This window comes from Erinaceus europaeus, chromosome 15, assembly GCF_950295315.1.
Source record: "Erinaceus europaeus chromosome 15, mEriEur2.1, whole genome shotgun sequence".
NCBI lineage: Eukaryota > Metazoa > Chordata > Mammalia > Eulipotyphla > Erinaceidae > Erinaceus > Erinaceus europaeus.
In genome coordinates this window covers 51,139,185-51,164,291 of record NC_080176.1, presented here as the reverse complement: position 1 = coordinate 51,164,291, position 25,107 = coordinate 51,139,185, and the positions used below count along the sequence as shown (strand labels likewise).

At 44.1% G+C, this 25,107-nt stretch overlaps 1 protein-coding gene across 18 annotated transcripts in view; it reads right to left on the bottom strand.

Moving 5' to 3' along the window:
- The window catches only part of FHOD3 (formin homology 2 domain containing 3), a 588,579-nt gene that overhangs the window by 197,748 nt on the left and 365,724 nt on the right, over window positions 1-25,107 (bottom strand). For all 18 annotated transcript variants that reach the window (XM_060173747.1, XM_060173744.1, XM_060173740.1 and 15 more), the window contains one exon: window positions 979-1,090. In XM_060173747.1, coding sequence (XP_060029730.1) covers window positions 979-1,090 — 112 coding nt within the window. The remainder of the gene's footprint in view (window positions 1-978; window positions 1,091-25,107) is intronic.

Here is a 25,107-nt window from a genome sequence, read left to right as displayed (position 1 = left end):
GAGGAAGACAGATTTCCATTCTGACCTGTCCAGGGAAGCCTGCTTTTTTCCCCAGCTAAACCCCTTTCTAGCCCTAATCTTTCCACACTGCCTGACCTGAAGAATATGCCCTTCATCTCAGATTGACAGGGATACAGAGGTTATACAGGTTCCTGTGCTAAATACAAATAGATATGAGCCCTAGGTCAGGTTGATGGGATTTACAGTTAATGGTACTTATATACTTTCCTCATATTTGGGAGGTACTCTCTGCCCTGCTCTCTGGTCCTATTCTCAACTCTGACAATACTTTTATCCCACCTGCATGTTACCTATCTGACACAGGCAAAAACAACCAGTCATGTGCTCCTTGGAATATACCTACCATAGACTTCTTAGCTTCTTCCCGCACAAAGACTCAGTTCCATCTGCTCTATTCTTACCTTTAGGTCCCTGATTACTAAACAATTTGTCCTGCTTTATATCTTACCACTTTCTAGCCACCTATCCTGACACTATCATGACACCATCTTGACCTTTCTGAGCAGACAACTTCACCAATGTGTCTGCCAATGAGTCTTAGAACCCCACCTCTACAGAGCCCTCTCCCACTAGGGAAAGATAGAAGCAGGCTGGGGGTCTGGATTAACCTGCAACATCCATGTCCAGCAGAGAAACAATTACAGAAGCCAGACCTTCCACCTTCTGCTCCCCATAAAGAATTTTTGGTTCATACTCCCAGAGGGATAAAGAATAGGGAAGTTTTCAATGGAGGGGGTGGGACATGGAACTCTGGTAGTGGGGACTGTATGGAATTGTACCCCTCTTATCTTACAATCTTGGTAATAATCATTAAATCAAGAATGTGTCCTTCAGTGGGGAGTCCACACAGTGGGAAATATGTCCACTCTGAGTATCTAATACCAGGAGGCTTCCTCTTCTCATGCTTTCAAACAGAATTGGCTCTATGATGCAACTCAAAGGGTAGGAAACACTCACCTCTTTTTGTGTCCACAGCAGACACAGCCTGAATCAGAAGTGGGGCGTTGGAGTCTGCATACTCCACAAAGACAAGCAGCAGCTTCAGGGCAGTCTTCACCACTAGTCGGAACTGTGCAGGTGAGAGAAAGCCATGGTGAGTGTGGTTTCAGATACAGGTGTAGGTCTCAGGCATGTTATCCTAATAGCTGTGGTCCCAGTGAACCCAGCTACTACACAGATGTTTAGAAGGCTGGTGTTATACCCACTTTACAGATCAGGAAACAGAGACACATGAGCCTTGCTCAGGATCACAGCTTGAACTATAACCAGGATTCACTTGCACCCAGGACTTTAATTCCCACCAGTGGCCTCTTGATAAATGAGGTCTCCTGAGCTGAGCTGGTTTCCAGTGTGGAGAGACAGGAACCATCACAATTCTCATGTCTCCAGTGACAAACTAGGCAGAGCAGATTAAAAAAAAAAAAGACTTGCCTGCCTGAAGTCACTTCCTCTTATCTGGGTAGGCAGGAAGCTGAACCAAGTCCTGTCCTTAAGACTGAGCAGAGAAAACTACCTGCAGACCAAACCCTTAAGACTTACGAGAAGCCACACAGTCCGCAGATCACAGATTACAGGTGATTCCCCAGACCTCCCAGAGGAAGTTTAGTCAGCCTGGGGGCCAAAGCAGCCTAAGGCTTCCAGCTCCTGCCTCCGTCTCCACTGTACCGCTTCACCACCATGCTGCTTTGTATTTCTCTTCATCCACCAACTCCCTTCCCTGGACCCAGCTTCCTTCCAAGAAACTCCTCCTTAAGGAACTCATTCAGATGGTTGTGAAAGACAACTAATGATGGTTTCACTCATACGTGGTATCTAGAGAATTCACACACACACACACACACACACACACACACACACACACACACACACACACACACACACACACACATACACACACACACACACACACACACACTTTCTAAGACTGTGAGAAATACAGTGGTTATCTTTGGGAAATGGGAGGGTGAAAACACAACTTCAGTGGTGGGTGTGGTGTGAAACTGTACACTGCAATCTTACAATCTTGTAACACACTATCATTTACAAATAAAACATGATAAAGGGAGTCGGGTGGTAGCACAAAAGGTTAAGTGCATGTGGCACAAAGTGCAAGGACCAGAGTAAGATCCCGCTTCGAGCCCCCGGCTCCCCACCTGCAGGGGAGTCGCTTCACAAGCGGTGAAACAGGTCTGCAGGTGTCTGTCTTTCTCTCCTCCTCTCTGTCTTCTCCTCCTCTCTCCATTTCTCTCTGTCCTATCCAACAATGACGACAACAATAATAACTACAACAATAAAAACAACAAGGGCAACAAAAAGGGAATAAATAAATATTTAAAAAACATGATAAAAATAAAGAAAGAATCCCTTGTCTGATGTGTGATGGGCAAGTATTCCTTCTGATTGCTAGGTTGCCTAGTTATTCTTTCTCTCAAAGTATAAAAACAAAGAAAGAAAGAAAGAAAGAAAGAAAGAAAGAAAGAAAGAAAGAAAGAAAGAAAACCCCTGATTTGATGGGAAATTATTTTGAAATTAAAAAGTTCTCAAAATTTTGTTTATATTATAAAGAAAAAATCTTTGGAGATATAAAAAAACAATCTCAGGAGTTGGGCGGTAGCGCAGCGGGTTAAGTGCATGTGGTGCAAAGCACAAGGACCAGCGTAAGGATCCTGGTTTGCGCCCCCAGCTTCCTACCTGCAGAAGATTCACTTCACAGGCGGTGAAGCAGGTCTGCAGGTGTCTATCTTTCTCTCCCCCTCTCAGTCTTCCCCTCCTCTCTCCACTTCTCTCTGTCCTATCTAACAATGACATCAAAACTACAACAAGGGCAACAAAAGGGAAAATAAATAAAAAGTGGTTTTTTTAATAATAAAAAATAAAAAATAAATCTCTGAAGAGATATCTCACTGGGCAGGGTACCTGCCTTGCCGTGCACCTGGCCCAGGTCCCAACCCCAGAACCACATAGAAGCAGCTACAATACTGAGGGAAGCTCTGGTCATGTGGTATCTTGCCCTCTTGACTCTCCCTTTCTGTCTTTCTCAATAATTGAAAACATCACCCAGGGGCACTGAAATCAATCATGTGTGAGGGCCTGACTCTGGGAAAAATGGAATAGAAGGAGGAGGAAAAGGAAGAGAAGGTGGAGGAGAAGGAGGAGGAAGAAGAGGAAGAGAAGATGGAGGAGGAGGAGCAAGTCCACTTGGGCTTTTTGGCCAACAGACTCCACCTAGAAGCATGCTAGTCAGTGCTCTACCCCCACCGTCCAGAGCCCAGGGGGCATATGACACTTTCAAGCAGAGAGGGAACTAATTTGCACTGTGTCTGCACTGAGCAGGGGGTGGGCTGGGTGGGCTGGTTGGTGTTTGCTCACGGAATAAGGGAATCAATCAATCAAGCATGGTTTCCATGATAAGGATTACAGAGAATCAGTTCCAGATTCTCCATTTCCCCTGCAGCCTGAAGACCAAGCACTGCCTCCTACAGGCAGCGGCTCACATCAAAATGCTAGGGACACACAGACTTTATACAGGGACCAGAATGAAAACTCCACCCACCTAGATCACTTCTTTAAATCCATGCTTTCCTCTACCCCTCTGCCCTTCAATCCTCTGTTATATTTCTCTAGCAAACCACCACCTTTTTCCTGATTGCTTATCATTCCCCCTTTAGTACTCTGGTTCCAAGTCCTCTTGATAGCAAAACTTCTCGAGCGAGTTGAAATACCCTTGCTTCCATTTCCTAACTTCCCATCAACTCAATCTGATAAGGTTTCTGTCACCACCATACATATTCTTGTCCAAGTTGTGTAAGGACTCTATGTCGTCACACCTGATGGTTACTTCTTTGATCATTTCAACTCACTTCCAACAGCATATGACACAGTTCATTGTTCCCTCTAGAAACGACTTCCTCTCATCATGGCCAACCATGGAGCCTCTACCCAAGTGCTCACTCCTTTGCTGGTTCCTTCTCAGGAGTTCAACTTGTGAACGTGGGATGGTCTCAGAATTCACTTCTGATAGCCTTTCCTCCATTTATTTATTTATTTATTTATTTATTTACCTCCAGGGTTATTACTGGGGCTCAGTGCCTGCACTATGAATCTACTGCTCCTGAAGGCCATTTTCCCCCATTTTGTTGCCCTTGTTGTTACTGTTGCATTGCTGTTGTTGTTGGATAGGACAAAAAGAAATTGAGAGAAGTGGGGAAGACAGAGAGAGGGAGAGAAAGATACACATCTGCAGACCTGCTTCACCACCTGTGATGGGACTCCTCTGCATGCAGGGGTTGAGGACTTGAACCGGCATCCTTGTATGGGTTCGTTCACTTCACAGCATGTGCACTTAACCCGTTGAACTACAGTCTGGCCCCCAGCGACTCAAAACCAACTATTGCTCTCCAGGATGGACCAGAACCATGAGCCTGACCTCTAACAGCTCCATTCAGAAGCTGATCTCTCAGAATTCATGTAGCGAAGGAGTGGGGTGGGTAGAGCACCTGGTTGAGTGCATACATTGCCATATGCAAGGACCTGGGTTCAAGCCTCTCATCCCCACTTGTGGGGGGAGGGAACTTAACAGATACTGAAGCAGGTCTGCAGTCTCTCTCTCTCTCTCTCTCTCTCTCTCTCTCTCCTTCTCTCTCAAATTCTCTGTCCTGTCAAATAAAAGAATGAAAAAGTAAGGTTGAAACACCTGGGAGGAGCAGTGGATTCACTGTGCCAGCACCATGCCCCAGTGAAAAGCTTGATGGCAATAAAAATATTTTAATTCAATATGGTCAATAGGTAAATCCTGATTTCCACTGATGTTCACTCTATGCCACTTCCAGCATGTCTTCTACACACACACACACACACACACACACACACACACACACACACACACCTGGCCCAGAACCAGACCCACCATCCACTAAGTGGAAAGTGTTATTCGTTCTTCCCTCACCCAATCCATTCACCAGTGCTGACAATATCCTTCAAGAACTTCTTTTGGTCCATACTCCCCAAAGGATAAAGAATAGGGAGCCTTCCAATGGAGGAGATGGGACACAGAACTCTGCTGGTGGGAATTGTGTGGAATCGTACCCCTGTTAAATTACAATCTTGTTAATCATTATTAAATCACTAATAAAAATCTAAAAAGGGCCAGGGGGTGGCATATTTGGTTGAGCACACATATTACAATACACAGCGACCTGGTTTCAAGCCCCCAGTCCCCACCTGCACAGGGAAAGCTCTACAAGTGGTGAAGTAGGGCTGCAGGTGTCTCTGTCTATTTCCCTATCTTCTCATTCTTCTCGATTTCTGCCCTCTCTATCCAATAAAGAAAGAAATTTAAAAAATAATAAATAATTTAGAAATAGAACTTCAAGTCCATCTAACTCTCTATCTCCCTGTCCACCCAAGACCCACCACAGGAGTTTCATTAGTATTTTCCTGGTCTTGTCTCCCCGAAATCCAACCTCCAAATGTGACCAGAATCATCTTGTATAGCTCAGCCCTCAAACCATTCCACTCCCACCTTGGATAAAATCTACCCTTCAGTCTACATCGTCCTGCCTCTACCAGATCCCTGACCTCTTCTTGTCTGTCTCTGTCTCCCTCCCTCCTTCTCCTGCCCCATGTGCTCCAGCTATCTATCTAGCTTCAATCATGTAACTCTGTTTCTTCAAGATACCAACATTTGTTCTTGACTTAGAGTTTTCTCAGCAACTCTTTCTGACCAGCCATCATAGCACTGGCCTTTTCTTATCCTCCAGGTCAGAGAATTTCATTTTCTCTCTCCCTCCCCCTTTCCCTCTCTTTCCTTCCTTTGCTTTCAGGGTTATCACTGGGGCTCAGTGCCAGCACTACAAAACCACTGCTCCTGGAGGCCATTTTTCCCCCATTTTATTGGATAAGATAAAGAAATTGAGAGGGTAAGAGGAAAGGGACACCTGTGGACCTACTTCACTGTTAATTATGTGACCCTGCTACAGGTGGGGAGCCAGGGACTTGAACCAGGATCCTTGCAGGGGTTCTTGCACTTTGTACTATGTGCACTAAACCTGATATGTCACCAGCCAACCCCTGAGAATTTCTCCTTGTGGTAAATTCTTACTTAGTAATTCATCTAAAGGAGCTGGGAAGAGGGGAGAGGGGTGCAGGCAGTGGCTCAGCCAGTGGAGTAAACACATTACCATGCACGCACGAGGACCCAGGTTCAAGTCCTCAGTTCACACCTGCAGGGGGGAAGCTTCATTAGCAGTGGGGTAGTGCTGCAGGTGTCTCTCTGTATCTCTACCCCTCTTCACACTATCTCTGTCTCTCATCCTCTGTCAAAGGAAAAACCACTAGGAGCTGTGGAATCATCATATAGGCACCAAAGCCCAGTAATAACCCTAGTGGAAAAAAATTCAAAGAATCAAAGTAATGGGTGCCAGGCAGTGGCACACCCAGTTATGCACAAGAACCCATGCAAGGACTCAGGTTTGAGCTCCCACTCCCCACTTGAAGCACGGATGCCTCATAAGTGGTGAAGCAGGTCTGCAGGTACCTCTCTCCCTCTCCCTCTCCCCCCTCTCTCTTTATATATATATATCGTCTCACTCAAGTTCTCTCTGTCCAGTTGAATTAATGGAGGGAGGCAGGAGGAAAAAATGGCCACTAGGAGTGGTGGATTTATACTGCTGGCACCCAGCAATAACCCTGATGGCAATGAAAGAAAGAAGTGGTGGGGGGAGAGGGAGAGAGACCTAATGTCCACTCTGACATCACCCTATTTTATTTCCTTCATGCCTGTTCACCACATAGTGCTGTCCCCAAATAATAAATATGGCCCCTACTGGCAGACACAGTCTCTGTCTCTGAGGCACAGTTGGTCAGAACTATACAAGGACAGGCCAGCTTGAGTCCCTGTCCTGGGCTCACTCTTTTAAGTCCAGCCCCGGTTTGTTGACTGTATGGAGAGAGTCGACCTTGCGCCAGCAAAGCCAAGGCCCTTCCATGCAAAGTGCCTCAGGCTCCCACTTTTCTTGGTCTGTCTTTACCATGCTGGGAGTGGAGTCTGTGGAGGGCTTTGAACAGCATTCAAAGACAGCAAGAGTGGGTTTTCACCTCCCTAACTGAAGCCCTGCATTCGGTACTCTGCTGCCTGAGCAGAACAGGCTGAATGCCAGAGGATTTTTTTTCTCAACAGCTTCAAGGTTGGGGCTAGAAGAAGAAAACGTGTTGGGTGAACAGTGCTGTCTGAATGTGTTTTGAGCTGGAGAAATTTCTTCACATCAATAGAACAACTCAGCAAGTCCATGCTTGGTGACTTCCTCAGTGGGTAGACTATTATTATGTGGTTTGGGAGTGGGGGCGGCTTCTCAATGCTTTCCTGGGAAAGTATCTGGCTACTGCCCAACCCCAATCCCTCCCCACTAGTTAGTCCCAGCAGGAACCCCGTTTTGCTCAGTTTATTAAGGTTCCTTCTGAAAATTACTGTCCTCCTGGGGTCTTGGCCAACATGGCCCCAGGATCCCAGAATGCTTAGCTACACTTCCTTACACAGGTTCCTAATTAAGAAATTACTGGATGCCGGGTGGTGGTGCACCAGGTTGAGTGCACATAGTACAAAACTCAAGGATCCCAGTTCCAGGCTCCCCACCTGCAAGGGTGGCACTTCACAAAAGGTGAAGATGTCTATCTTTCTATCTCTTCCTCTCTCTCTCCCTCCCCTCTCAATTTCTCTCTGTCTTATTCTATAAAAATGGAAAAAATGGCCACCAGGAGTAACGGATTCATAGTGCCAGCATAGAGCACCAGCCTGGAGGCAAAAAAGAAAAAAGAAAAAAAAAGAAACCATTTTTTTTCCTGGCAAAGTCTTTTTGTCTGGGTCTCAACATGCCTATTTGTGTTGCCATCTCCTTAGCTGTACAAGCTCTATCTGTGGCTCCTTCTGGCATTGTAATCTCATTTTTAAAATCCCCCAACCAGGGAAGTCAGGCAGTAATGCACTGGTTTAAGGGCACACAGTGTGAAGTGCAGGGACTGGTGTAAGGATCCTGGTTCAAGGGGGTAGGGGGTTGCTTCACAAGTGGTGAAATAGGCCTGCAGGTGCCTTTCTCTCTCCCTCTCTATCTTCCCCTCTTTAATTTCTCGCTATGTTATCCAACAACAAAGTGGGGGAAAATGGCCACTAGAAGCAGTGAATTTATAGTGCAGGCACTGAGCCCCAGTGACAACCATGGAGGCATTAAAAAAAAAATTCCCCAACCCAGCTTCATAACTATGATTTCTATAAATTTGGCTTCTCTAGAGCCTCAGTTTGTGTTGATGTGTGTCTAGAAGCTTTGTTATATAAAATTAATTGCAAACAGATTAGATAGTTAAACTAACTTAGGAGAGAGGGAATTAAAACAATAATTTTATGGGAATGCCTATTAGTAATTGCAAGCATGTCCTAACTATTCAGCAAAATATGTCTAACAGGACTCTTTAAAAGGACCTCACGAGCATTATGACAGAGGCTTAGCAGTAGTAACAGCACATTTTTACGGTGAAATAACCCCACAGCAGGCCCGCATCTATGCGGAAGTCACTTCGGTTTTTTAATTAAGAAATCTCTTAATTTGATTCCACATATCTAGGATGTAGTTAAAGCTGTGCAGCACTTGGGAGCGACCACTGTGAAGACAATACCAAGTTGTCCAAAGGGTCTGCTCATCTCAAAGTTCTTAAACATCAGCCTTTGACACCACTTGCACTTCTTTAGGACGTAGCCTCATTAAAATGGCCATTGAGATGCCCAGCCTACATTGAATGCCAAGGAGCAATGCAGAGGCACCAGGAATGAGGACCACAACTGAAGGAGGAAAGGAAAGCAGCACCGCTCAGAGGCAGAGCACTTCTTCAAGGGGTGTGGCAGGGCCACTCTGACTTCAATTATCCCATTTTCAGCTCAGTCTGGTGCTCCTTCATGTTCTGCTGCAGACTTCTGTCACAAAGACACACAAGCTCAAAGGCTTATCCATTAATCCCATGCCAAGGGCAGGTCAGTAAGACCCACACCTATCGTGGCATGCCAATTGCATGAGAAGATACAAAGACTAGTCTTGAAATGGTGAAATGAGAGCAGGGTCACAGAAGTCAGTCATAGAAGTAGTGGTCCAGAGACAAACAGGCTGACACCTTGGGAAATAGCCTCCCTCCCCCACCAACCATGTGGACGTTCGGAGTGGTTATTTTACTGGATTGTTGGAAAAGTCATGAGGTAATTTTCTTTCTTCTCCTTCTTTCCTTCTTTCTTTCTTTCCTTCCTTCCTTCCTTCCTTTCTCTTTTTCTTTCTTTTTCTTCCATCCTTTCCTTTCTTTCTTTTTGTTTTTCTTTTTGCTAACAGGGCTATTCCTGGGCCTCAGTGCCAGCACTATGAATCACTCCCAGTGACCATCCCCCCTCCCCCCGCCTCCTTTTTTCTTTTCTGTTTGATTTGGCAGGACAGAGAGAATTGAGAGGGGAAGGGGCGATAGGGAGAAAGAAAGACACCTGAAGATCTGCTTCAGCACTCATGAGGCATCCCCGCTGCAGGTGGGAATCAGGGGTCCTTGGCACATGATGATATATGGATGTGCTTAAATGGATGTGCCATCACGAGGCCCAGGCCCATCATGATATATTTTTCTTTTCTTATTTCTTTTTTTTTCTTTTTCTCCTTCCATCCTTCCTTCCTTCCTTCCTTCCTTCCTTCCTTCCTTCCTTCCTTCCTTCCTTCCACCAGTGCTATCACTGAGGCTTGGTACCTACACGACAAATCCACCACTCTGGGTGGCCATTTCTATTTTTCTTTATTTGAGTGGACAGAGAGAAACTGAGAGAGGAGAAGACACTTTCAGTACTTCTTCACCACTTGTGAAGCTTCCCCCCAGCAGGTGGGGAGTGGATGCTCAAATCTATGTCCCTGTGCGTGGTAACATGTGCTCTTAACCAGGTGAGCCACTGCCCAGTCCTAGGCTTTTCTATACAAAAATGTGTCATGGATTTTTTGACAACCCAAATACTAAGGCTATTACAGAAGAAATTCAGAACCTGGGTGATGGTAGACGGTCTGATCTCATTTAACGTACCTCCCAACCTCAAGAATACTTCTTTTAACAGCATCAGAAGGGCTCTCAAGCTGTCTAGAACTCAGTGAATTTCCATGAGGAAAGAAGGAAACCAAGGCCATATAGGGTTCTCATCAAAGAGGACTCAGAATACCAGCACATCAGCTTATCCAGGCCAGAAGTCATCAGTCAGGTAGATAAGAACAGAGAGCAGCTCCCAGAGGACAGCCCATACAGTCTAGAAGAAAGATGGCCAAGCAGGCTCCGAGATGCTCCAGCTAGCCCTTCCCAGAGACCATGGAGCAGAGAAGCTACACAACAACCTTTAGGTTGCTCACACACATAACCCCACTTCCTTATGGTGGGAGGAAACACACCGAGGGTAGGGCAGGGGTCCAGACTCAGCCTGTGGACTGCACATAACCAGCTTTTCACATGACTATACTCCAGAGAAAGCAAGTATCCTAATGCTAATACTGTCCATGACAATATATTATAGTGTACACATAGCTTTAAGACTTACAGGTAAATCGCAGTACAAACAAGGCTCAGAGACAACCCCTGTGTGGGTGGGGGGGGGGTAGGAAGAGAATCCAGCAAGAAACTGCTTCATCAGTAAAAATTTAGCACGTCTGGGGTGAGGGCTGCTGGGCTGATCTTTACTTTCTGATGCAACTGTAATTTTGCACACTCTGTTCCCACTAACCAATAAATAGAGATCCCAAGATTTCAGAGGAACAGAAATGCTTCTTGCCTTGGAATGTAACTTTTCTACCAGGTCAAGTCTCAGCCCTAGGACTAAGTCTCCTGATTCCATACTAACTGGGTGCCCCAATCTCATCTCAATGCCAGGAGGCTGGGTCACATGGCAGGGTAGCAGAAGGGGTTAGATAGACAATCTTACTCTTGCTTTTTTTTTTCTTCTTTCCTAGCACAACCCCAGGAGGATATGGAGGCAGCCTGTACAGAGTCTGGGTGTCTTGGGTTTAGATAAAATGCAGCCACCAGATGTATGGAAAAGGAATAAAAGGCAGTTTCTCAATAATTTTGCACTTAAACGCCAACTGGAACTCCCTTAACGTTTTATTGCACTTAGAGAAATACAAGAACTATACTTAGAAGGTCAAATATGCTGCTTATTAAGTAGAAGTAAAAGCATTCCAAAAAACTCCAAATTCTTATTCCTCTTCTAAAAATTCAACAACCATAAAAAGAAAACAATTTCCAAATCTCAGGATTTAAATTACAAAGAGGGTTAGAAAAATATAATAACACACTTCTTTCTATTTGTTTCATTTTCCACTAAAAAAGCATAAATATGATATAGAAGTGGACACTAGCTATTAAAACTGAATTAGAGAGGCTGGGCGGTGGCACATCAGGTTAAGCACACATAGTACAAAGCACAAGGACTTGTGCAAGGATCCTGGTTTGAGTCCCCGGTTCCCCACCTGCAGGGGGGTTACTTCACAAGCGGTGAAGCAGGTCTGCAGGTGTCTCTCTATTTCTCTCCCACTCTGCTCTCAAATCCTCTCTGTCCTATCCAAAACAAAATTTTAAAAAATATATGGCCACAGGAACAGTGGATTGGTAGTGCAGGCAACAAGCCCCAGCAATAACCCTGGAGGCAAGAAACAAACAAACAAAAACCTGAATTATAAATTAGTTAAGATAGCTAGATTTATAGGCTTTGCCACATTGCTTATTATACTTTACCAGTACTAAGAATATACTGAGTGTTTTTAAAAAAAACATTTCAGGGAGTCGGGCAGTAGCACAGCGGGTTAAGCGCACGTGGCACAAAGCACAAGGACCAGTGTAAAGATCCTGGTTTGAGCCCCCAGGTCCCCACCTGCAGAGGAGTCACTTTACAAGCAGTGAAGCAGGTCTGCAGGTGTCTATCTTTCTCTCCCCTTCTCTGTCTACCTCTCCTCTCTCCATTTCTCTCTGTCCTATCCAACAATGACAACATCAATAACAACAATAATAGTAATTACAACACTAAAACAACAAGGGCAACAAAAGGGGATAAATAAATATTTAAAACAAACATTTCAAGTGACTTGAAGCATTTACCTTTAAAAAAAACTTTTCATTTTTTTTTGTATTTTTAGTAGTGATTTACAAATTAGTAAGATAATAGGGGTATAATTCCACACCAATCCCACCAACAAAACTCTGTGCCCTCAACAATAGTCATCATAGTTCAAACATCTAAAAAGAACTGATATAGCTCAACCAAAATAAATAAAAAGAACCCAATAAAAAGTGGGCAAAAGATATGAGTAGATTATTCTCTAAAGAAGAGAAACACATGGTCCGCAGACATATGATATGAGGACATGATCCACTTGATTGATCATTAGAGAAAAGTCAATTAAACCACACTGAGGTTCCACCTCACACCTGTAAGAACAGCCTTCATCAACAAAACAGGAAACTATAAGTGTTGGAGAGGAGATGGAGAAAGACTTTCCATTTAAATACTTTTTATTCCAATGACATATACCCAAACCCAGAGTATTTGAGCAAGAAGTTTCTATTAATTGGGTCACAAAGTCTTTATAACTAGTTGCCAAATATCCCAACAGGTATCTGAAGCTCTAAATCTTCTGAGGCCTAAGGGGTAGTCTGCAAAATGAAGTAGTTCATTTCAAAAATAAAAACGTAATCACCCAATTGTCAATGTTTGGGTCTTAGATTTCAGTTGGTTATGCCAGAAGTAATGAAACTGTCATGCGGTGGAGAGATGAAAAGGAAGATTCTTTCCCCCTCACAGAATGGGAGAAGATCTTCACATGCCATACATCAGACAAGAAATTAATCACCAAAATATATAAAGAGCTCAGCAAACTTAGCACCAAAAAAGCAAATGACCCAATCCAAAACTGGGCAGAGGATATGAACAAAACATTCACTACAGAGGAGATCCAAAAGGCTAACAAACATATGAAAAACTGCTCTAGGTCACTGATTGTCAGAGAAATGTAAATTAAGACAACACTAAGATACCACCTCACTCCTGTAAGAATGGCATACATCAAAAAGGACAGCAGCAACAAATGGTAGAGAGGCTGTGGGGACAGAGGAACCCTTTTGCATTGCTGGTGGGAATGTAAATTGGTCCAGCCTCTGTGGAGAGCAGTCTGGAAAACTCTCACAAGGCTAGATGTGGACCTTCCATATGATCCAGTAATTCCTCTCCTGGGATTATACCCCAAGGACTCCATAACACCCAACCAAAAAGAGGTGTGTACTCCTATGTTCATAGCAGCACAATTCATAATAGTTAAAACCTGGAAGCAACCCAGGTGCCCAACAACAGATGAGTGGCTGAGAAAGCTGTGGTATATATATATATATATATATATATACAATGGAATACTATGCAGCTATCAATGAACCCACCTTCTCTGACCCATCTTGGACAGAGCTAGAAGGAATTATGTTAAGTGAGCTAAGTCAGAAAGATAAAGATGAGTATGGGATGATCCCACTCATCAACAGAAGTTAACTAAGAAGATCTGAAAGGAAAACTAAAAGCAGGACCTGACCAAATTGTAAGTAGGGCACCAAAGTAAAAACCCTGTGGTGAGGGGTAGACATGCAGCTTCCTGGGCCAGTGGGGGGTGGGAGTGGGTGGGAGGGATGGGTCATAGTCTTTTGGTGGTGGAAATGGTGTTTATGTACACTCCTAGTAAATTGTAGTCATATAAATCACTAGTTATTAATGTGATGGGGGGAAATTAATTGTATGTCTCGAAGTTTAAAACACAGACTGAGTCTTTTTAATATATAGGCTGTGTATTTGATATGCAGACTCTCTCAAAAGCCTAGACCAAGTAGATCAGAAGCAACCAATAGCACAGCTATATACAAGATACTGGATACTGTACAGCAAACCCTAACAAAAGTACTTTTCAAAGTTAACCCAATTACCAAATAATGTGATGATGACATTAACTACTGATTGTCTTTTTGAACCCTAAGACAGCAGGAAACTCACATCTCCACTATAGAGCCTCTACTTCCCCCAGTCCTGGAACCTTTGGATAGGGCCCACTTTCCCACACGCCTCTCCCAATCCATATCAAATAATATTGCATCTGCCAATCGCAACCTAATCAACACAACAATTGCCACCTCAACATGCTTCACCTCAGACTGTGTCCAGAGACTTCACGTGTGGAATGGCTACCCTTCAGCTTCATTACTTGGGTGAGACCTTTCCTTTCATAGTATTCTCTAATTCCATACCAGGTGGTTCACTTTCTAACAAAGTCCCAAAACCTAGATATAGACCAGGTTCTGTGAGAGAGAGCATATGTTCACACATATCCATAAACTAGTGCAAAATATATACCTGAAAACAGAAGTACACTAGAGTTTGCAGTGAGTAACCCCCTAACACTTCCTCTCCACTATTCCAAGCTTTGGGTCCATGATTGTTCAACAATTGGTTTGGCTTTGTATGTCAACTCTCTTTTCAGTCACCAGGTTCCAGATGCCATCAGGATGCCAGCCAGGCTTCCCTGGACTGAAGACCCCACCAATGTGTCCTGGAGCCCCGCGTCCCCAGAGACCCACCCTAATATGGAAAGAGAGAGGCAGACTGGGAGTATGGACCGACCAGTCAACGCCCATGTTCAGCGGGGAAGCAATTACAGAAGCCAGACCTCCCACCTTCTGCAACCCACAACGACCCTGGGTCCATGCTCCCAGAGAGATAGAGAATGGGAAAGCTATCAGGGGAGGGGGTGGGATATATGGAGACTGGGCGGTGGGAATTGTGTGGAGTTGTACCCCTCCTACCCTATGGTTTTGTTAATTAATCCTTTCTTAAATAAAAAATAAACAAATGAATGAATAAAGAAAGAAAGAAAGAAAGAAAGAAAGAAAAGATTCTCTTTCATTGAATTCTCTGTAGGGAATTAGAGATCTTTAAAGAAAAATGGATGTAAGTGGACAAAACTAGAACAATAACCATTTTGATTCCTTTACCCTTAGGCTATACAATGAAGATATGAAGACTTAATTAATAGTATATAACATACATCTACTCTGTCATTAAAAAATAATACTAAGACTCTGCACCAAAGTACTGCTTTGAAGAATATGTTTATCATATTCGCAAGATGATGTCTGGTAATCAACCAGGTTGGGTACTTTTTGCAGCTAGTGATATAAAATCAATTTGCTAGGAGGCTGTGTAGCTGTTCATTTCTGGGTTTAGTCTTGGAAAAATAGAGGCCATTGTGATTCTTTCTGCTGTAGTGTGGGGTTCCTATCATTCTATCTGGTGTAAAAAACATAAACCTTGAGACATGTGACAAAAACTTTTTTCTGAACGATAATAACGCTAAGGAACTTATTTTGGCATGTAATCAGCCCAGCTAACATGACCTCAGACAACGAGGAAGCTTCAGGGGTGGTGAGTGTGCTGGCTGCAGGAGTTTGGCAACCAGTGCACCTTGCCTTTGAGTGGGTGGAGGGAAGGTTTGGCAGGTGAGTGCTGGTCGGTGGGGGAAGCTGTGGGGTTGGGGGCTCACAGCAGTGCTGGCAGAGGCCAACTGGGCTGACTCCCTGCAACCCATTTGGGCATTCAATAAAATGCTTTCCAAATAGTCTAAGAAAACTGTAAAACTGCTATAATGTGTCTAAAGTATGGAAGGAAATTTTAAAGAAAAATCTAAAGGAAACTGACAGTCAGTATTTCTATTTATGTAGTCATATAATAGGTGAATTTTTTCTTAACTTTTGTATTCATAAAGCTTTCTATAGAAAAGATATTGCTCTGGTAAAAATTCAGTAAAACTTATGGAAGGTTTACTTTTATATTCAAAGTCCATTTAACACCAATGAACTTGAGCTATATTTTCCTTCAATCTATTATAATTAATAGAATCATGAAAATTAGTTCCAATCTAAATTTCTAGTTATAAATATATAGTAATAAAAGAGTTCAGAAGGGTGAAACACAAAACCTAATAGTATTCATTAGTTGAGTAGATCTCAAGATATCTGATGTATTGAAAGTCCTTTTAGATATGTAAAGCAGGGTCTTTGTTCCTACACAGAAAGCTGCAGAGTGTAGCTCCAAATATTATTACAAGAAAAAGTCAAATAATCATTAAAGTCATAACTTTTCTTGAGTTCATTAGAATGCTAGGGTGTCAGGGCAACCAAGTACCCTGAAATCTATGGATAATTCTCCTTCCCCCAGCAAAAAAGTGGTACACTAGCAATGGCCCCATGTGAGGCAAAGTAAAGTAAGGAGGCATAGTCATCACAATAAGCAGTAAGAGAAACTCAGTTTGGGATTTTTTTTTTTTTTTGGTAGGTGAGCTTTTTTTATAATTGTGATCATTAACCTTTTGTCTGATGTATGGCTTGAAGAACTCTTAGAAGGGTAGAAATGAACCTACCTATGACCTAGCAATTTCTCTCCTGGGAATATATCCTTTGGAAACAAAAACATTCACCCAAAGACATCTGTGTATATCTTTGTTCATAGCAGCACAGCTTGTAATAGCCCAAACTTGTAAGCAACCTAAGTGTCCAACAACAGATGAGTGGCTAAGAAAATTGTGGTATATATACACAATGGAATACTACTCAACTATTATGAGTGATGAATTCACCTTCACCTCATCTGGGATGGAGCTTTAAGAAATCATGTTAAGTGAGATAAACCAGACAGAGAAGGATGAACATGGGATGTGCTCACTCATCATCAGAACTTAAGAAACAAGAGCAGAAAGGGGAAACACAATATAAAACTTGAATGGGTGCACCATAGCAAAGAACTCTGGGGAAGGAAGGCAGAGAGGGGATTGAGGGACTTTCAGGTCCTGTTGCACAAAAATGGACCTGATTTGGGAGTGAGAGTGTTATGCAGACACATATCTTGGTGAGATGAGAAATTGTACCCATGTGCCAACAACTGTACTGTCAAACATTAACCCCCCCAAAAAAGAGAAAGAAAAATAACAGAGAGAAGGAGGAGAGGGAGAGAGAGAGGGAGGAACTCAGAATATAGTTTCAAAAAATTGCTAAAGACTAAGCATGGGTTGTTCTGATAGTTCAAGACCATGAGTGCCATATATACAAGGAAATCAAGAGGATCCACTAAGCTCTTAAATGATTAGGAATGGATTAACAGCATCTCCTGATGGTGCCAACTTGGAAGTACACAGCTAGATAACCAATATGACAACCCCACAGGAGTAGGGGAGCTGCCTACTTTCTTCCTTGAAGAAAGGCAAGAAGCCGTACCTGGGAAAAAAGCTCAAAGCCATAACGAAGGTTGGTGGACCTCATAGCCCTGGCAGCATTAGGGGTATAGGGGCAGGGGAAAAGATTGAAAACTGTGCTCAGGTCCAGAAGATTCTTGCTTCCAGATCTCCAGAGGCCTTTCTGTATTAAGGAGGTATGAGATCATTGAATACTACTCAGTTATGAAGAATGAAGTCATTTTCTCTTTTTTTTTTTCTTTTTTCTTTTTTCTTTTTTTTTTCCCCTCCAGGGTTATTGCTGGGCTCGGTGCCTGCACCATGAATCCACCGCTCCTGGAGGCCATTTTTCACCCTTTTTGTTGCCCTAGTTGTTGCAGCCTTGTTGTGGTTATTATTGCCATTTGAATTGCTTTGTTGTTGGATAGGACAGAGAGAAATGGAGAGAGGAGGGGAAGACAGAGAGAGAAGGGGAGAGAAAGATAGACACCTGACCTGCTTCACCGCCCGTGAAGCGACTCCCCTGCAGGTGGGGAGCCGGGGGCTTGAACCGGGATCATTACGTCGGTCCCTGCGCTTTGCGCCACGTGCGCTTAACCCACTGCGCCACCGCCCGACCCCCTCATTTTCTCTTTTTTTTAATTTAATTTTTATTTTTTATTATATTTATTTATTGGATAGAGACAGCCAGAAATCGAGAGGGAAGGGGAAGATAGGGAGGCAGAGGAGGCCAGGAGGTGGTGCACTGGGTTAAGCACACCTAGTACAAAGCAGAAGGACCCACACAAGGATCCCAGTTCGAGCCCTAGGCTCCCCACCTTTGGCGGGGGAGGGTCACTTCATAAGTGGTGAAGTAGGTCTGCAGGTGTTTCTCTGTCTCTGTCCCTCTCTATCTCCCTCTTCTTAATTTCTCCCTGGCCTAGCCAATAAAAATGGACAAAATGGCATCCAGAAACAGCAGATTCATAGTAGGCACCAAGCCCCAGCAATAACCCTGGAGACAAAAAACAAACAAACAAACAAAAAATCAATACAACCAGACTCAGAGCTGACTCAATGCTGAAACTCTCTACCTTATAGGTAGGACAGGTTTATATGCATGTATGTGTATGTATGCACATGCATATATACTTGTCACTAGAATTATCACCAAGTCTAAGTACCTGTATAATTCCACCATTCCTGATGGCCATTTATTTCTTTCTGTTTTAGGGTGAAGGTGAAAGATACAAAGAACCCCACACCTATGGACATTTAGTCTTTGACAAGGGGGCCCAAAGTATTAAATGGAGAAAGGAAGCTCTCTCCAATAAATGGTGCCGGGGAAACTGGGTTGAAACATGCAGAGGAATGAAGCTGAACCACTTTATCTCACCAGAAACAAAAATCAACTCCATATGGATCAAGGACATGGATGTTAGACCAGAAACTATCAAATACTTAGAGGAAAACATTGGTGTAACACTTTCCCACCTAAACCTCAAGGACATCTTTGATGATACAAACCCAATCTCAAGGAAGACTAAAGCAGAAACAAATCAATGGGACTAAATCAAATTGAAAAGCTTCTGCACGGCCAAAGAAACTATCACACAAAGAGACCCCTCACAGAAGGGGAGAAGATCTTCACATGCCATACATCAGACAAGAGACTAATCACCAAAACATACAAAGAGCTCAGCAAATTTAGCACCAAAAAAGCAAATGACCCCATCCAAAAATGGGCAGAGGACATGAATAGAACATTCATTCCAGAAGAGATCCAAAAAGCTAACAAACACATGAAAAATTGCTCCAGGTTGCTGATTGTCAGAGAAATGCAAATAAAGACAACATTAAGATATCACCTCACCCCTGTGAGAATGGCATACATCAAAAAGAACAGCAGCAACAAATGCTGGAGAGGCTGTGGGGACAGAGGAACCTTTCTACACTGCTGGTGGGAATGTAAATTGGTCCAGCCTCTCTGGAGAGCTGTCTGGAGAACTCTCACAAGGCTAGACATAGACCTTCCATATGACCCAGTAATTACTCTCCTGGGGATATACCCCAAGGATTCCATAATGCCCAACCAAAAAGATGTGTGTACATGTATGTTCATAGCAGCACAATTCATAATAGCTAAAACCTGGAAGGAACCCAGGTGCCCAACAACAGATGAGTGGCTGAGAAAGCTGTGGTACATATACACAATGGAATACTATGCAGCTATTAAAAACAATGAGCCCACCTTATCTGACCCATCTTGGACAGAGCTAGAAGGAATTATGTTAAATGAGCTAAGTCAGAAAGATAAAGATGAGTATGGGATGTCCCCACTCATCAACAGAAGTTGGAAAGAAGAACAGAAAGGGAAACTAAAAGCAGGATTTGATTAAATCGAGAGCAGGGCACCAATGTAAAAACACTGTGGTGAAGGGGAGGGTGGCCATTGGGCTTCCCGGCATGGCGGGGATGGGACACAGTCTTTTGGTGGTGGGAGTGGTGTTTATGTACAATCCTATTAAAGTGTAAACATATAAGCCACCATTTAATTAATATGAGAGGGGAAAAATAGATCATATGTCTAGAACTTCTTAAAACACAGACTGAGTCTTTTTAATACATAGGCTGTCTTTGATATGTTGTCTCTCCCAAAAGCCTAGACCAGGGAGAACAGAAGCAACCGGTAGCACAGCTATATACAAGATGCTGGGTATTATACCCCAAACCCTAACAAAGGGACTTTCCAAAGTTAACCCTATAACCAAATAATGTGACGATAACAATAACTATCCATTGTCTTCTTGAACCCCTAAGACAACAGGAACCTCACATTTCCACTATAGAGCATATATTTCCCCCAGTCTTGGAACCTTAGGGTGGGGCCCACTTTTCTGCATGCTGCTCTCAATTCAAATCAAATAATATTGCACCTGCGGATCGCAACCTAATCAACGCAACGAGTGCCACCCCAGCATGCTTCACTTCAGACTGTGACCAGAGACTTCAGGTGTGGAATGACAACCCTTCAGCTTCATCACTTGGGTGAGACCTTTCCTTTCATAGTATTCTCTAATTCCATTCCAGGTGTTCCACTCCCCAATAAAGTCCCCAAACCGAGATATAGTCCAGGTCCCCTGAGATAGAGCATAGGTTCACACGTGCCCATAAACTAGGGGAAAAATATATACCTGAAAGCAGAAGTACACAAGAGCATGCAGGGAATACCCCCCAACACCTCATCTGCACTATTCCAGTCTTTAGGTCCATGATTGTTCAACAATTTGTTTGGCTTTGTATGTTAACTCTCTTTTCAGCCACCAGGTTCCAGATGCCAGCGAGATGCTGACCAGACTTCCCTGGACAGACGACCCCATCAATGTGTACTGGAGTTCAGCTTCCTCAGAGCCCCACCCTACTAGGGAAAGAGAGAGGCAGACTGGGAGTATGGATAGACCAGTCAACACCCATGTTCAGCAGGGAAGCAATTACAGAAGCCAGACCTTCCACCCTCTGCAACCCACAATGACCCTGGATCCATAATCCCAGAGAGACAGAGAATGGGAAGGCTATCAGGGGAGGGGATGGAATATGGAGATCAGGTTATGGGTATTGTGTGGAATTGTACCCCTCTTATTTTATGGTTTTGTTAATGTCTCCTTTCTTAAATAAAAAAAAAATAATAGGAAGTTATTAGAGACTATAGTTAACTGTTCCAATCTTCAGAATAGGTTCAGAGAATAAACATTCTATCATCTCTCTCTCTCTCTCTCTCTCTCTGTGTGTGTGTGTGTGTGTGTGTGTGTGTGTGTGTGTGTGTGATCCCAACGTGTTTCACTTAGTACCAGATGCAATATACCTTGACCCTGGGAAGAACACATGACCTCAGTAAAGAAACCAGGCCAGAAGATGACAGAGTGAGGCACCTTTCTCTGTGGTCCTAATGATTCTAAATGCCCTGACTGATAAGTGTCAGCCTATCCTGCAAGGCTTATGTAGTTCCTGCCTCTGCTGACCTTGTGGCCAAGGGCATACATATCCCACATATTCAATTTATGTCAAATAAAATTAGCACTTAACAGTTCACTTGACAACCAGCCAAAGTAAAATTTATCATTATCTTGAGACTGGAACTGTGGCCTAAAATCGATCAACTAGAGAAAATAAAAACACATCACGCCTTGCAGTTGGGTATGAAATGATGGATCACAGAGACACAGAGAATCAAACTAAGATATGTGAGCAAGGCCTGGACCGGCTGGTAGATTATCAGCTTGGCTTGAGCCAGAGCTCATGGTTACTGGTGCAAAGCCCAGTGAATTACAAGTGGGATTTGGGGAAGCAGCGTGTCACATCCCAGGAGGATGTGAACCTAATTGCTGCTCTTTGCACAGATGAGCAGCAGAGTCAGGAAGTAGCCACTGTGACAATGCACTAAAGCCTCCATTTCTAGGAACTGTGGAGCCGTGGAGACACCATGTTTTCCTTGGACAGGGTGATGTAACTGCTTTATCTCTTTCTGTTTTGCTTCTGCTGTTGCTGCTGCTGCAGGAGAGACAGTACCACAGGCATCATTTCACTGACCTGGCCAACTTTTTTTCTTCTTTTTCATTCTTTCACACTGAGGGCAATGCAGAGAGAAAGAGAAACACTGAAAGGGAGAGATACAATAGCACTGCTTCACTATCAGTGGAGGTTCTCCTAGGCCAGAGTACATGATCTGTCCTGAGGGCTTGAACCAGTCAGGTAATAGGTATACCCTACCTGGTGAGGTTATCTCCCAGGTCTCCACAGCATGTTCTTATTATCACCAGGGTTGTCACCGGGGCTGAGTTCTGACACTCAGCTGCCACAAATTCCTTTACTTTATTTTAAATTTTTATTAATTTAATTTAATTTATTTATTTATTTTAATTTTTTTAACCAGAGAACTGCTCAGCTCTGGTTTATGGTGGTGCAGGGGCTTGAACCTGGGACTTTAGATCCTTAGGCATGATAATTTCTTTGCATAACTGTTATGGTATCTACCCCTGCCCTTTTTTTTCTATTTTTTTGGGGGGTAGAATAGAGAGAAATATTTATTTATTTATTTATTGGATAAAGATAACCAGAAACTAAGACGGAAGGTGGTGATAGAGAAGGAGAGAGACAGAGACACCTGCAACACTGCTTCACCACTTGCAAAGCTCTCCCCTTGCAAGTGGAATCCTTGTACATGGTAATGTGTGCACGTAGCTGGGTGCTCCACCACCCAGCCCTCAGCAGTATATTTTTTAATGAGTGGAGAGGTGAAGAGTGGAAGTGAGATAACAGAGTACTATTCCACCACTTACAGTGCTGTGACTGTCCCTAATTTTATTTTTAAATAGTTTATTTGTGTATTTATTTAATACAGTCAGACAGAAAGAAATCGAGAGAGGAGGGGGAGCAGAGAGGGAGAGAGAGAAAGACACCTGCGGGCCTGCTTCACTTGTGAGGTGTGCCCCAACTGCGTCCTTGGTCATGCATGGTACCATGTGTGCTCTGCCACATGTGCCACCACTTGGTTCCACTTTTCTTATTTGTGTGCAGTGTCAGGGCGCAAACACAGAGCTTCACACATGCAAAGCCTGTACTCTAGCTCTGAGCCAGTCTAAACTGCCTTTCAATGCACAGAGTTGACACAGAAAAGTGAGTCATTATTGTTCCAGCAAACCAAGCACAAGGCTTGGCTAGTGACAGAGGATGGTGCAGTTCCCAATAAGCAAGACTTTCCACCGACCTCAGTGCCCAACAGCTGGAGAGAAAGAGCATTCCTGCCTCTGAAAGTATCAGGAGTGGGGCAGATAAAGGGCAGGGACAGTGCTCACAAGACTGTGCCCTCTTTTCCAGGCTAGGGGAATCTGTTTTTGAATGATGGAACTCAAAAAGTATGTCAGATCTCACTCTGGTGCAGGTCATCTGAAAGGACATTGACCTGCCAAGCATCCCAGCACCAAAGGGCCCACTCAGTCTCCCTCCTCCACCACCCACCAGTATCTCCCGGGCTGCCTGGCACCATGGAGCCACCTGCTTAGCTCTCCAGGGGACCTTGCCTTCACCTCGAAAGCAAGGCCAGAGCTTCCCTGCCAACAAAGTCCACTCTCCAGTTTTGCAACTGCCAGAAGTAACACTGCTCCTCCTTGCTGCCTGGATCCAAAACGGTGACACTATCTTTAATTCCTGACACTATTTTTCCATCTCCAGAAACCCAGTCTGAAGGAGCTGTTCTCCATGCTGTCTCCCAGTTTCCATTACACTCTGTTTCCACTCCAGCTCTTGACTAGATCTCCCTACATCACCCCAGATGCCCTGCTGCCCCCTGAACTACCACCTCGGTTAGTTTCTCCCCCTTTCCACCCTCCATTTTACAGCCCACCTGCTATTCTTGCCCTCTTACTGTCTAATGAGAAATGTTCAGCTGTGTCCTGTGAGTAAGTGTAAAGGGAGGTGAGTGAACATGATTCTTTAATGTTTCTGGATGAGGGGGAAGAAAGCACAGTGGTTCTGCAAAAGACTTTCATGCCTGATGCTCTGAAGTCCTAAGTTCAATCCCCAGCACCACCATAAGCCAGAGTTGAGCAGTGCTCCGGTGGGAAAAAGTTTAATACCTGCCACAGATTGTCTAATGTATGTGAGCGATTGTGTATGTGAGAAACAAAAGGAGAGAGCGGAGACCACTCACAAGGCACCCCTGCCCTGTTCAGGTTCAGTCACAGGGTCCAGTCAGGTCTAAGGGATCAAACCCAATCCCACCCCACCCCCCAAAAACAATGGAAATCCAGAATCTGTGATAAGCAACTTGAGGGACAACTGGAAAAATCAGATTCCATGGGGCTGACAGAAAAAGAGAAAGCAGGTGAGCCCACATGGTCAGCTCTACCCAGAGGACAGACTGATAGTGAGTCTGCAGATGTCCCCGGGGGACACACAGGAAGCTGGGGAATTTTCTCATTCCAGCACCCCTGTGGACCCCTATCTTGATCCAGGAAGGGATCCACAGAGAGACTGAGACAGATTTACTATCTGTGGGTGACAAAAAGAGGTGCTGTGTGAGCTGACTCATCTCACCTCCAAGTACTGAGACGAACAGATAGGTGAGAAGAGAAAGAGAAAGCCATCCTCTGTGGTAAGTTCCAAATTGGGTCTGGGTCTCTGCAGCCTGCCTTAACCAGGGAGTTTAAAGACGGGTTTTTGTAAACAGAAGGAAACACTGTATTGAGGAAACTTTCCCCCCTTTCTTTTGAGAAGTAATTCTTTGGCTGCAAAGGCATTACTTTCTCTTCTGGCTATGGGGCTCAAATGTCTGCAGGAATGTATTGTGCAATGACCCCCTGGCAGGCAGCATGATCACGTCTGAGAGTCTTGCATGGGAGGGAAGGAAGAGATGTGAAAATAGCATGGCCAGGTTGCCCTAACCCAGGATTTCATGTATCAGCTCGGTGCCTGTTTAAAGATAGAAAAACAACTAGATCCCAAGGTAAACCCAAGCTGGGGGGAAATCTGACTCTTAGTCAGGAGATGACCCTTGGGCCCCTGGCTTCCCAACTTCCTAATTTAACTGAACTGAGAACTCTTCAGTGTCTATTGCCCAGTCTGTGTGTTTCAGAAGAGGGCTGGGGCTTCCTTCTCAGAACCCTGGGGAATTGGGTCACAGAGTCACTCTTCTTGCCAGTTCTTACTCTGCAGGTGTGGGGCAGGGGAAGCAGTGTATAGAGAAAGCAGTATCGTCACTAAGAGGGGAGTCACACTGAAGATGAACCTGAGGGCCACTGCCACTGTGGACTTC